Genomic DNA, 14,602 nt, shown 5'->3' on the forward strand with positions numbered 1-14,602 from the left:
AGTGTTTTGATTGTTTTATAAAGCTTTGTCAGATTCTCTTTGAGAAAGTGTAATGAGAGACTAACAGGTGTATGTCTTTTATCACTCGGTTGGTATTTGTAAGCTGATACACCAAAAATATCTTATCTCAGTGAGGCAGACACACAAGGAGCCATCAGCCCCAGATCAGCCACTATCAAAGGTGAGACCAGTTCACCCTCCCAAACTCCTGCCTTTTGTTTTACTTCTGCTGTGTAGTTCAATTAACAGGACATGGTTACCTATTGAAAGGCCTGTTAGTCAGCTAGTTTACCAGCTCTCATCACGTCCTGTTGACCAACCCAGGATGTCCCGCTTGCTCCCTCTGCAGGCGTACCCCGCTCGCCGCCCCCACCCCAGTGGCCCTTCATGGTGTCGAGATGGCGTCAGTTCTGGTTTGCACCCGTCACCTCCTTCCTGGGGAACGTGGTGATGTACTTCCTCTTCCTCCTCCTTTTCGCCTATGTGCTACTGGTGGATTTCAAGCCCCCGCCCCCCGACGGCCCTGCCATCGCTGAGTACGTCCTGTACTTCTGGGTCTTCACCATCGTGTGTGAGGAGATCCGGCAGGTGGGTGGTCAAGGTCGAGGTAAATCTCATTGTACATGGAGATAAAAAAAAAAAAAAGGTTTGGGGGCGTCCGGGTGGCGTGGTGGTTTATTCTGTTGTCTACCAAAACAGGGATCGCTGGTTCGAATCCCCATGTTACCTCCGGCTTGGTCCGGTGTCCCTACAGACACAATTGGCTGTCTGGGTGGGAAGTCAGATGTGGGTATGTGTCCTGGTCGCTGCAGTAGCGCCTCCTCTGGTCAGTTGGGGTGCCTGTTCGGGGGGGAATAGCATGATCCTCCCATGCGCTACGTCCCCCTGGTGAAACTCCCCACTGTCAGGTGGAAAGAGGCAGTCTGCAGCCCTCCCCGGATCGGAAGAGAGGGTGGAGCAACGACTGGGACGGCTTGGAAGAGTGGGGTAATTGGCCAAGTACAATTGGGGAGAAAAAGGGGCTGGGGGGTGGGGGGGTCCAAAAAAAAGAAGCTTGCAGATAGAAATGACAGTACCCAGTACAGATCAGTATAAAGATTCTTACCGCTTCAAATGAGTAAAAAGTTTTGTGTGAGAAACATGGAAAGTACTTGAATGCCATTTCTTTCATTTAGTAATGAAACAGCTGCAAGTGCAAAGTATTTTTCATATTTAGATTTCACAAACTAGAGTTGGCCTCATGGGGTGGAGCGATCATCTAGAAGCCTTATCTACTCATTTAAAACAATCACAACTGTTTAAACAGAATTATAAAACTGCAAAAAAGCTGTCAGAGAGGGATATCCAGGGGTCAGGGAGAGATATCCAGGGGTTAAGAGGAAGAGAGAGAGATATCCAGGGGTTAAGAGGAAGAGAGAGAGATATCCAGGGGTTAGGAGGAAGAGAGAGAGATATCCAGGGGTTAGGAGGAAGAGAGAGAGATGAGTCTTTCTCACTTTACACTTAACGTTTAAGCCAAGAATCAGACAGTCACTGGTTACTCTGAGCGGTTTAAGTTTTAAAACATATTTGACCAGGATCTGGAGGAGCCAAACTATCGTGTTGACAAAAACTGTAGCACGTGAAGACGGGGTAGTTAAAATGGCTTTCACATCACCTGTCGTATACACACAGTTTTGCATCTTATCTAGTATTACTCAGTATTGTCTAGTATTATCTAGTATTTTGTAGTATTGGGGTGATATTAAAGTGAAATAGAAGCTGAGTTATTGAAAAAAGGAAGATGACTGGGTGCAAGCTGGACAACAACAGTGAAACGTCATCAGCCGCATTATCTAAGTCATGTTGGACATCTGTACGTCAGAGACGGCCCGTGTCATGTCTCACATGCACAGAAACCCAGGTCATTGCAAAACAAAATACACACATTTTGTAAGAATGTGTTTTCTTGAAACAAACAAAACCCACAAAAGAATCTCGGTTCGCAAGTTTCGTTAGCGAAACTTTGAAAGTGACTCACGGCATTTATAACCAGGTATCGTTCGTTTAATTCAAACTAATCTGTTTTTTGTTTTTAGAATAGCTGTGTGCCGTAGACGATACTATCATGCTGAGTGAGAATCAGTATGGCTTTCGGACAAATCGATCAACATCTTTAGCATTAATGAAAAATAATGGAAGAGATTACAACAGCAATAGAATGTAAGAAATACACAATAGGTGTATTTATTGGTTTAAAAAAAGCATTCAACACAATAGATCATAACATATTAATTGCTAAATTACATACATATGGTGTGAGAGGAGTAGTGCTAAATTGGTTAAGCAGTTATTTAGATAACAGAAAACAATTTGTACAGTTTGCTGGCAATACATCTGAGTGCATGAAGATTGAATTTGGAGTCCCACAAGGCTCGGTGTTGGGGCCGTAACTTTTAATTTTATATATCCATGATATATGTGAAGTGTCAAAGATACTGCAGTTAGTTTTGTTTGCAGATGACACTATTTTTTTTAGTTCAGGAGATGACTTAAAAAGTTTAGCAGAAAGCATTGTAAATGAAATGGTCAAACTGAAAAGACGGTTTGATGAAAATAAGTTGTCATTAAATTTGAACAAAACTAAGTTTATGGTTTTTGCTAAACAGAAAAAGGATGAAAATGTTTTACTGTCTATAGATGGAGTTGATATTGAAAGAGTATCTGAGTTTAGATTTTTGGGTGTAATAATGGATGACAAGCTGACATGGAAATCTCATATAGCATATGTAAAAACAAAGGCGTCTAAGAATATTTCTGTTTTGAACAAAGCAAAGTACATGTTAAATTACAAGGTAATGCAAATTCTGTACCATTCACTTATTTTGCCATATTTCAGTTACTGTGTGGAAGTGTGGGGCAACACGTACATGAACAAAATAAAGCCATTGTTTATATTACAGAAAAGAGCAGTATGAATTGTTCATAAAGTGGATCCAGAGAACACACCAACGGACTGTTTATTAAGTCAGGATTAATGAAACTTAAAGATTTAGTGGAGTTACAGACATTGTTAGTTATGTACAGTGCAAAAAGCAGAATATTACCAGAAGATTTGCAAAAATTATTTGTTTTTAGCTCAGAGGACGAGGACCATAGAAGGAAATTTAATTTTAAACATCAGTATGCACGTACTACTTTCAGTATGTGGCATCAATCTGTGGAATTCTCTAGAGAATGATCTAAAGGGTTGTATAAATATTTTTCAGTTCAAGAAAATGTATAAGGAAAGAATAATTAGACAATATGGAGTCATCAGGTAATGGGTTTGCAGTTGATGATGAATTATTGAGTATGGCTTTATGATTTTTTCATTTCCCATGTTGCTGTACGTATTGGTGTTGAGTACCTGACTGACAGACCATCTATTCTGTTGTTTAGGTTTGAGTAAGGAGCAGGTAAAATAAGGTTTTTCTTCTCTCTGCTCCTTTTCAATCATGGGATGTGTAAATTAATGTGTTTGATTATGAATTGCTTGTTTCTGTCTGGAGCTGTGCATTACCATGAGTGGAATAAATGATAATGAAATAAAATACTGTATTCACGATACTGATTCGGCAAGTCGACCGAGTAACCGACACGTTTTCAACTAATCAGCTGTGTTGCCTTACGATGTGTCCTGTCTCCAACAAGACCTTCTTCGTGGGCAGCCTGACGCTTCGCCAAAGGATGCGGGTCTACATCCAGGATGTGTGGAATAAATGTGACCTCACGGCCATCAGCCTCTTCATCATAGGACTCACATGCAGGTTAACGGCACACACACACACACACACACACACACACACACACACACACACTTCTATCTTTGTGAGGACCTCTCATGGACTATATATTCATACTCTAGCCCTTAACCCTAACTTTAACCTAAACCCGAGCCCTGACCCTAAAATAAAGACCCTTAAGTGAGGACTGGCCCGAAACATCCTCACTTTGCAAAAATGTCCTCACTCTGATTCAAATGTGTCCTTACAGAGATAGAAATACACACACACATGCACACACACACAGACCGGCTGTTTCTACTGAATCAAGATTACATCCTCAGCGTAGACGTCTGTGCTGACCTGAATTTGACTTCCTAACATAAGAGTCTAATGGTAGATTAGTATGACTGTTTTGCTGGCAGGGCTTTCTGCCTTACTGCCCCGAAACATAGAAACAGATTAAATGAATAAACAGCCTGTTTTTAAACCCACTCAAAACTCACAAAAATCTGCATCCATTTACTAAGTTGTTGTAAATGGATTTTTTTAAAATCATTTATCAATGCTGTCTTCTCTGGTATCTACTCTGATGTTTTACTCTGTAAAAGCCCTCGCGCTCTTTGAAGGAGCTGTACATATAAAATATGTAATTTATTCACTGAATTCTTGCTGAGCTGGAGCTCGGTATGTTTCCCGTCTTAACAAGCTAACATCTTGTGCTTATCAATTTGATGTTGTGTTTTCTTTTCTTTTTTTCAAAGCAAAATGTGAACCTTATCAATGTGAGTAAAATAAACTTCAGGTTCTATAACGGGAGGTCAGGACACAAACTCGTTGTTTTCATTTAGAAGTTGACCACTAGATGGTGGTAGAGTGCACTTAATTTTGTGTGTGTGTGTGTGCGTCAGGATGTTTGAGTGGTCCTATGATTTTGGCCGGGCGATGCTGTGTGTGGACTACATGGTCTTCACCCTGCGTCTCATTCACATCTTCGCTGTCCATAAGCAACTGGGGCCAAAAATCATCATCGTTGGGAAAATGGTGAAGATATCACACAACAGTCACACACTATGACGCTTAGTACTACTAACACTACTAATACACATACGAATGATCACAAGATGGCCAAAAGTTAAGTTAAATAATACTATGAATGCTGCTGTTAATTGTTAAATTACTATTACATCATAACAGTAATGACAGTGATGATAATATAACAACTTTGGCAAATAATGGAAGTATTTTGACTTTAAACAATAATTTCTTCATCCTCAGATGAAAGATATCTTCTTTTTCCTCTTCTTCCTGGGGGTATGGCTTATGGCATACGGCGTAGCCAATCAGGCGCTGCTCTACTCCTACGATCCCCGCCCTGATCGCATTTTCCGCCGTGTGTTCTACAGACCGTACCTGCACATCTTTGGACAGATCCCAGTAGAGGAGATAGACGGTAAGAACGTATGTGTGTGTGTGTGTAGGGTAGGTTGACATGCAGTTAGGTCACTCCCAAGTCATTAACATATTCAACAACATATGCAAAAAATAAAATAAAACCAGGTTTTTACTCATTTTGCACCAAAATCTAATCACATTAACTTCCACCAGCACAGCCAAAGTTTTGATTGGTTCACCTAGTCTCAGCGGGAAGGCGAACGACACTCAGTCGAATAATATCAAAATATTTTGCACCAATCCAATCAAATCCTGAAGGATAAAACACTTTCATTTTTCTCACCTTTATATCCTATTTTACTTTGGAAATACATCAAATAATGGAATAAAGATGTGCTCTGAATGCTGTTTAACACTGCAACCGGTAGACTTTTCAGTTGTGACGTCAGTAATAGGAGATTCATGTTAACTGGACAACGCCACAGATCAGTATTGCAGTCATTCTTGGAGACTTGATAAGTGTTATGGTGGCCTGGTCCAGCCCAGAATAGTTTGGGTCAACAGGAGCGTATGACAGGGAATGTGACCTCTGGTGTCTCTGTGTCCATCAGTGGGTAAAACGTGGGACATGACCTGCACCAACAACCGCACGCTGATAGAGGACGGCGAGGAGCCATGCAGGAGTCAGTACGGGAACTGGCTGGTGGTGATTCTGCTGGTCATCTATCTGCTGGTCACCAACATCCTGCTCATCAACCTGCTGATTGCCATGTTCAGGTACAAAACCAGGACTCGCTCGCGCTCTCTGACCTTCTCTCAGCCTCTTGGTGTTTTTCTCTGTCTGTATTAATTTCTGCTCTCTTGCGCTCTCTCCCCTGGTTCTTCCTCTCTTGTGACCTTAAGTACCACAGAGTCATATAACAGCAGCTTCTCACCCCATCTAGTTATTCCACCATCTGTTTAGCAAACCCTGAAAGAGTAGATCCTCCACTTTTTCACTGGAGGTCGAGGTGTATGTGACATTTGGTCGGAGTGAAAACATCATGGCTCTTAACGGCAGTCCATCGGACATCTCTGCTGTCCTTCCTCATCTTGTGCTGTCTAGTCATCACTTTCACCTGTTTATCCATCACTCATCTTGGTCATCTGCCTCTTTTCACCTGCTTCATTTTCATGTTGTTTGGACAGAAATAGAAAAACAAACACACCTGTTTGATTTTCTTTCTTTTTTTGGGGAGGGGGGGGATTTTTTCTCCCCACTTGTGTCTGGCTAATTACCCTACTATTCTGAGCCGCCCCGGTCGCTGCTCCACCCCCTCTGCCAATCCTGGGAGGGCTGCAGACTACCACAAGCCTTCTCTGATACATGAGGAGTCGCCAGCCGCTTCTGTTCACCTGACAGCGAGGCATAGCGCGTGGGAGAATCACGCTACCCCCCCCCCCCCCTCGGCCAGAGGAGGTGCTAGTGCAGTGACCAGGACACATCCGGCTTCCCACCCGCAGACATGGCCAACTGTGTCTGTAGGGACACCCGACCAAGCCGGAGGTAACACAGGGATTCGATCCAGCGATCCCCGTGTTGGTAGGCAGCGGAATAGACCGCCCCTTGCTTTTCTTATTTTAAGTTTTAATCTCAGACATTTATCAGAGACCGGAAATAAAAGCCACATTTAAGAAGGTTGAAAATCTCTGTTATTTACCAGTAAGACCCAGTAGGAAGTTGATATTATGAGTCGTGGGTTCCCTCGGCTCTTTTTCTGTTGAACTCCTCAGTTAAGGTCTGGACATTTTCTTCTGTGAAATCAAATTAAATATTCTGTTTATAAACTTTGAAGCATTTTTGTAGGTATAGAAACTGCCAATTGATACCAATATTTATTTCCCACTGAGATTAAAAACCTCTTTTTCGAGGGAGTCCCGGCAGCCAGACAACTAAAACACATTTAGTTACAAGTACAATTAAAAACCATTATCACAAACATGCGATATACAAGCAAGCTGAAAAATAAAACGGTTAATTAAAAGCATTTATCTAAATGATGCTGCCTCCATTTTTATTTAAAAGCAAATAAGATTAATTCATTATGCTTTCAAACCTGAAAAAAGCAGAGTTTTGTTTTTGAAGATTCTTTCACAGAACGAAATGTCCAAACGGGTGAATATGAATGGGTGGGTCGGCATCTGAAATGGAGACAGAGCTGACGGACCCCTGGTGGAGTCCTCAGCCACCAGTTTCATAGCAAAATGTCCGTGTCTCTCCTCCCTCCATCCAGCTACACCTTCTCCAAGGTCCAGGAGAACAGCGACGTCTACTGGAAGTTTCAGAGGTATCACCTGGTGGTGGAGTACCACTCCCGCCCTTCGCTGGCACCGCCCTTCATCATCCTCTCCCATCTCCACCTCTTCATCAAGAGGTACATCCGCAAGGTCCCCTCCGTCAAGATCCACCACTTCGGTCAGTATTTGGATGGGGATGAATGTTTGTCTTTCATCTATCTCTCTGGGTTTGATTTGAATGTCTGCTGGACAACTTTTCTTTTTCAGACTTAACAGGCTGTTTTTTCCATATGATAGTGTGTTAATGTTATTTGACAATGAGATCCCCCAGCAAGACACAAAGTAGAAACCCACACAGTGGTTGAAGATACATTTTTAATGTATCTTCTATTTTAAATACAATGTAACGTCTTAAATAATTAAGTAAATTACTAACTTATATTTATTTGTTTGATTGCTTACAAGTGTTTAGTTTAACTGAAAGGCCAAGTCTAAAACAAACATAACCGCTTTAATGAAAAACAAATGTCGGATATGTGAAGTAGATCTAGCAGTAGTTTTCCAAGAAAGGGAAAATAGACAAATTTGCCTCAGTGGGCTTAACAGCAACACAACATCCTGTCCTTACACCCTCTCATCGGATAAGGAACAACTCCCTAAAGAAAACGGGAGAGCAACAGATAATTAAGATCTATGATTAATGGGTAAATATAGTTTTGATAAGCAGTTATAAATACTTAGACCTTAGTGCACCTTAATTCGCTGCCAGTGTGATCCTAGTTACATTAAAGTCAGGTAAATACAGAGGTATGTTATAATTTCACAGAAATAGCCGAGACCAAGCCTCGGACATTTGCGTTTCTGTATTAATTAGCTGTGTATGCTAATAAAACGGTCTCATTGTCCACTGGCTAGTGTTGGAGCTGAAGGGTAAAGGGGCAAACAGGTTGATGACATGGGAGACAATTCAGAAAGAGAACTTCCTGACTGCCCAGGGGAAGATCCAGAGAGGCAGCGACTCCGAGAGGCTCAAACGTCTGTCCGTCAAGTGAGCATGCGACTCCATTTCAACGAGCATCTATTCTCCATCTAACATCATAACAATGTCAGTGACGGCATTATGTTATTGTGTTTTTCTTGGCAGGGTGGACAGTGTGCTGAAACAGCTGACTGAGAGCAGAGACTATGACCACAGGCTGCGATCTCTGGAGGCCGAGGTAAAACCAGAATCCTTCCGTTAAAAGCAGTTCTCAATCCGGTCCTCAGGTACTGCTGGTGTTTCATTATATTCAGCTGTTGCATCAGGTATTCCAGACATCCCATTAAGGTGTTTTTAGACCTGGTACAAAGATTGACAACACTGTGGGTGTCTGCTTAGTCCTTCACACAAAGTAAAACAAAGATCCTTTAGAGATCTTTTTCTCTCCCATCTATTTTCTATTGTTGGTGCACATTTGACACTTGTTTTACTCATGACATTCTCTAAGGCATAAGTGGTATAAGTTACATTTTTATTACTTAGGAAAAAGAGGCAGCCTAAAGGCTGTGGTTTGTGTAAAAACAAGGCTTAAAATGTGCTTTCAGATGGAGTATTGTTCCAATGCTCTCAGCTGGATCGTGGAGACATTGGCCCAAAGCAGCACAGTGAAACCTCTCCGCCCGCCACCAGTCATCAGAGGTACTTTAACGCACAACCTGCAAACAGTCCAGGGAAAGAAAAGACGGATGCACCCCAAAGTAGAATAACTTAATTAAAAAGACATGTAACATTTAGTTCCTCCTAAGTCCAAGAATCACTTATTGGCCATTTATACAAATTATGCAGTTATTATTTGTCTGTTCTCATAGATTACTTAAAACATGAGAATTATTTTCAACAATAAGACAAATTATTGAAAAGTTAATTCACACCAGTCCTCTTTATTTGTGGTTGACAAAATTCAAAGGTAATTCAATTTGGAAAGTGTGACATAGTCATGCTCTTTGCAACTGCATTTTCATGCCCAGAGGACTTTATCATTTACATCAGGGATTAAGCATAAGTGATGATATACCCGTGGAGGTGTTTGGGAGAGATGGCAGTGGAGAAGAAGCAACGATTAGCAAGCAGCAGTATAGTTTCATACCACGAAACAGCACTACAGGTGCAATGTTTGCTTTGAGAGTGTTGATAGAGAAGGAGTTATATTGTGTCTTTGCAATGGTGGTGGACTGTGATGTTCACAGATGACATTGCGATCTGTAGCCAAGAGTATATTGTATGGTTTGGAGACAGTGGCACTGATGAAAAGACAGGAGGCGGGGCTGAAGATGCTCAGATGGTTTTGGACATGTGTGGAGGAAAGATGCTGGGTATATTGGTAGAAGGATGCTGAACATGGAGCTGGCGTGACAGGAAGAGATGGAAACGTATGATGTGCTTTGGCGACCCTAATGGGAGCAGCCAAAAGTAGTAGATTAAGCATAAATCATTGGTGGGGACTCAAAGCACCTCCCCGCATGGATTTCTTCCAGGAGCGCCTATTCAGTGCAATATGTTCCCAGTTGCTTGATGTGACGTTGAATTTCTTCAGATTGGTCTTGAAACGTTTCTTTTGCCTACCGGGAGCTTGCTGACCTTCCTTCACCTGGGAGTACGTGCTCTAAGGTGCCTGCTGTAGGTGGACCATGACTCTGCCCCATACAGCAGGGTGGGGAGAACAGCAGCTCTGTAGACCTGGAGTTTTGTGTGGGCCTTTAGGTCTCGGTCTTCAAAGACTCTTTTCCTGAGTCTGGCATAAGTGCCATTGGTTGACCTCAGAGTCGATGTCAGCTTTTGAGGGGCGAAGGCTGCCAAGGTAGGGGAAGCGATCAGTCTGTCACTGGTTGCACATTTCAGGCTCCAAAGTTAATGTTCAGGAGGTTTGAGGCAGGCTATTTTTAGGGCACAGTGGATCTTAAAGAGGTTCAGTCGTGGATGCAGCTACCGAAGGGCTCTTTCTACCTCGTTCCAAGAGCCCAGCGACTGAATCTAGCACCCACTGCCTGATGTGCCGCCTCATGACTAGCAGCTTCCAGATCTCACAATCCTGCCCCCGTCGCCACAGGACTTAATCCAGGATGTTAGGGTGGATTCCCTTTATAGAGGATGTCTGACTTTGTTAAATGTGGGGAGACTGGTGCACAGACAGGTCTTTGACAGATCTGGGTCAGGATCCAGTGGCATTGAGTCCAAGACGACTGGGGGCCCATTTCTGCTGCAGCCTTCCCAGCCATTTCCCAAAAGTCAGCCATCATCCTCCACCTGTTCTACCGTTGAGGTCTTGATTGGATTGTTCTTTGTCAGGGACCTTGACCTTACCTCCATGGAGAAGATTTTTATTTTAGCCCATCAAATTAAGACACAAGAGTGTCAATTGATATGGCTTTTCAAGAAAAGTTCATATGAAAAATTACTTGAGGAACTATCTTAGTCTACAGCATTAAAAGATAGCAACCATTTTTCAAATTCTGCATAGTGTTGGGCTTTCAGAGATGGATCAGTTCAATTCAAATGTATTAAAAATTGTGATTACTATTGCTTTTAATAATGGGTCACACACTAGTATACAGTGCATCTGGAAAGTATTCACACCCCTTCACTTTCCCCACATTTTGTTATGTTACAGCCTTATTCCAAAATGGATTAAATTCCTTTTTTTTCTCATCAATCTACACACAATACCCCATAATGACAAAAGTGAAAAAGGTTTTGTAGAAATTTTTGCAAATTCATTAAAAATAAAAAACTGAAATATTGCATGTACATAAGTATTCGCACCCTTAGCAGCGATTACAGCCTCAAGTCTTCTTGGATATGAAGCTACAAGCTTGGCACACCTATATTTGGGGTATTTCTCCCATTCTTCTCTGCAGATCTTCTCGAGCTCTGTAAGGTTAGATGGGGAGCGTCGCTGCACAGCTATTTTTCAGGTCTTTCCAGAGATGTTCAATGGGGTTCAAGTCTGGACTCTGGCTGGGCCACTCAAGGACATTCACAGACCTGTCCCGAAGCCACTCCTTCGTTGTCTTGGCTGTGTGCTTAGGGTCGTTGTCGTGTTGAAAGGTAAACCTTCGCCCCAGTCTGAGGTCCTGAGCAGGTTTTCATCAAGGATCTCTCTGTACTTTGCTCCATTCATCTTTCCCTCGATCCTGACTAGTCTCCCAGTTCCTGCCGCTGAAAAACATCCCCACAGCATGATGCTGCCACCACCATGCTTCACTGCAGGGATGGTATTAGCAAGGTGATGAGAGGTGCCTGGTTTCCTTCAGACGTGATGTTTGGCATTCAGGCCAAAGAGTTCAATCTTGGTTCTGTCAGACCAGAGAATCGTTTCTCATGGTCTGAGAGTCCTTTAGGTGCTTTCTGGCAAACTCCAAGCGGGCTGTCATGTGCCTTTTACTGGGCAGAGGTTTCCGTCTGGCCACTCTACCATAAAGGCCTGATTGGTGGAGTGCTGCAGAGATGGTTGTCCTTCTGGAAGGTTCTCCCATCTCCACAGAGGAACGTTGGAGCTCTGTTAGAGTGACCATCGGGTTCTTCGTCACCTCCCTGACCAAGGCCCTTCTCCCCCGATTGCTCAGTTTGGCTGGGCGGCCAGCTCTAGGAAGAGTCCTTGTGGATCTAAACTTCTTCCATTCACGAATGATGGAGACCACTGTGCTCTTCGAGACCTTCAAAGCTGTAGAACATTTTTTGTACCCTTCCCCAGATTTGTGCCTCGATACAATCCTGTCTCAGAGGTCCACAGACAATTCCTTTGACTTCATGGCTTGGTTTCTGCTCTGACATGCACTGTCAACAGTGGGGCCTTATATAGACAGGTGTGTGCCTTTCCAAATCATGTCCAATCAAGATGTGGAAACAGGATGAACCTGAGCTCAATTTTGAGTGTCATAACAAAATGTGGGGAAAGTGAAGGGGTGTGAATACTTTCCGGATGCACTGTATGGCAAACAAGCTCTTAACGTTACAAAAGTGAGTTAGTTGAATCCAGTTTCACATAGACAGAAAATTCACATCTGATTGTCGGCGCTGCAGCCAGACCCGTCACACTCACTTTAAATGAGGAAAGATGGCAGTTATGTCATTACATTCGAATTTCCAAAGTTGAAATTAACATTTAAATAAGGTCAACCTAGTTCAGGACATGACTTAGTTAATGAAAACATTTAATTTTTATTCTAATGTCAGCTCTGAAATGTTATCGTGCATCCCTAGTAATAACTGGACTGTGTTTTCATTTAAGCATAGTCTTATCATAAACTTCCATAATATCAGGTGTTATCTCAAGTTTAAAGAAAAAATGTGCAACGGAGGTCTTAAGAATAATCAGTAGAGGATTATGAATGGATTAGAAACATTAAGAAATTCATCCAGTTCCCCCCCCCCCTTTCTCTCTCTCCCCACAGAGGCGTTCCCTTCTTCAACTTCCTGATCGGCACCGTGCTGATGTGACCTTCCATCCCACTCAGGGTCTGTGATGAGGAGTGACTCCCGCCTCTTACTACCAGCTGTGTCTCCGTTCGATTTATCGAATTTCTAGTGGGTGATGCTTTAAATCACAGACCGTTCATTACACAGAAATAACTGAATATGAGTAAAATATCTCCAATTTGCTTCGTCATTATAATGGGATGTTAAATATAAATTCACAAATCATGTTGTACCAAACATGTTTTGAATCCTTTGTGTCACATGGATAAGTAGTAATTATCTGTTTAATATAAGGTGATTAATGAATGTGGTGCTGAGTAACATAAGATAGCACCACATTCAAGTTTAAGAGATAATACTTGTTTATTATTCCTGTGACACAAAGGAAGCAAACTAGAGATTTAGAAAAGCTCCTATTTTAGTCATACGTCACTTGGTTGTTTCTGTGTAATGAGTGGCCTGTGATTTGAAGGATTAGCGATAAGTGTTTCCTGTAATGCAGACATGGACGCAAGATAAACCAACACAACTTCCTCATGTGCTGATCAAATCATCCGGAGGCTTATGTTACTCTGACATGCTGTGTCTCTGTATTTAAAATGGGTTTTAATGTATTTTAGTGGTTATTTGCTTTTGAAACTGTTATATGGATACTTAAAGGAAGATTTTGTACCATTTTCAAGCTGTTACTGTTAATACTGGTTTGGTTTACATAATAAAGTCATATTCCATCTTTTGTAAAGAGCTTATCACATACTTGCAGCACTAATCTGATTTTTTGCACCTGATTGAAGCTAGACCAAGAAATGTTAATTGGACTGAGACGCGAGAACTTCTTCAAGTTAGTACATTATTTACTGAATGAGTTGGTTAGATCTACAAAAGCAGAAACTATGCAGGAGACAGTGAGAAGATACTTATAAGATAAGACCCAGGACTTAATCTGATTTCTTCAAGAGTCTAAAGGAAGAGAGACATTTCTAATGAGGCAGCAATCTGACTGGAGACTTGAAATCTGTTGTTTAGAATTTTTCACATTTCTCAAAGGAAAAGCACTTAAGTGCCCTCGTTTGAAATCCCTGATTGCTTAATTTTGACAACCTAAGAAATTTGCAATGTTTCCTACTACTGTCTACCATTTCCAAGGCAGTTTATCACACTTTGTTGTATCTTTAAGCAGTTAGGAAGCTACACTTCGTACTGCACATCTCAGCTACATGTTCTTTCATTTACATTAAATGCCAGTCAGCTTTTGACCGAGTTGACAAAAAAATTGCAAGTTTCTGTTCAGACACACAATGACCATGTTTCTCTATGGGAATTGGATGGATTCATACCATCAAAACAGCCTCTGTATGCTGTAAATAAAACACAGTTTGCTTTTTGTAACGTAGGTACACTGACAACCTTATTCACTAATTTTTGTGAGCAATGATGTTCACTTCTGAACCATAGATGGTACTGATATCTGATACATTTTAAATATGGACCCATACACTCACTTTAAATGGATACACTGCATGTCAGAGTAAGAACCCTTCTGAGTGTTTTGATAAGTACACGAGGAAGTTGTGTTGGTTTCTCCTGCTCTTGGGATTCAAGTCGGCTTCAAAGAGAAAAGATCAACTCAACATTAGAGAACCAGAACAGAAACACAACTGGTAGGAAGAGGAGCCAGGAAGTGGAATCAGAGGGGAGGGCCAGCGAGATAGCAAAAGAGTCTATGAATTTC

At 41.9% G+C, this 14,602-nt stretch overlaps 1 protein-coding gene across 3 annotated transcripts in view; it reads left to right on the forward strand.

The window, feature by feature from the left end:
• LOC130127293 (transient receptor potential cation channel subfamily M member 4-like) overlaps positions 1-14,358 on the forward strand; it is a 51,053-nt gene extending 36,695 nt beyond the window's left edge. For all 3 annotated transcript variants that reach the window (XM_056296887.1, XM_056296888.1, XM_056296889.1), the window contains 11 exons: positions 132-181; positions 350-588; positions 3,673-3,788; positions 4,655-4,787; positions 5,022-5,196; positions 5,750-5,915; positions 7,412-7,593; positions 8,331-8,463; positions 8,560-8,632; positions 9,000-9,093; positions 12,846-14,358. In XM_056296887.1, coding sequence (XP_056152862.1) covers positions 132-181; positions 350-588; positions 3,673-3,788; positions 4,655-4,787; positions 5,022-5,196; positions 5,750-5,915; positions 7,412-7,593; positions 8,331-8,463; positions 8,560-8,632; positions 9,000-9,093; positions 12,846-12,871 — 1,387 coding nt within the window. In that variant the 3' untranslated portion in view covers positions 12,872-14,358. The remainder of the gene's footprint in view (positions 1-131; positions 182-349; positions 589-3,672; positions 3,789-4,654; positions 4,788-5,021; positions 5,197-5,749; positions 5,916-7,411; positions 7,594-8,330; positions 8,464-8,559; positions 8,633-8,999; positions 9,094-12,845) is intronic.
• The last annotated feature ends 244 nt before the right edge of the window (positions 14,359-14,602 follow it).

Source organism: Lampris incognitus, chromosome 17, assembly GCF_029633865.1.
Source record: "Lampris incognitus isolate fLamInc1 chromosome 17, fLamInc1.hap2, whole genome shotgun sequence".
NCBI lineage: Eukaryota > Metazoa > Chordata > Actinopteri > Lampriformes > Lampridae > Lampris > Lampris incognitus.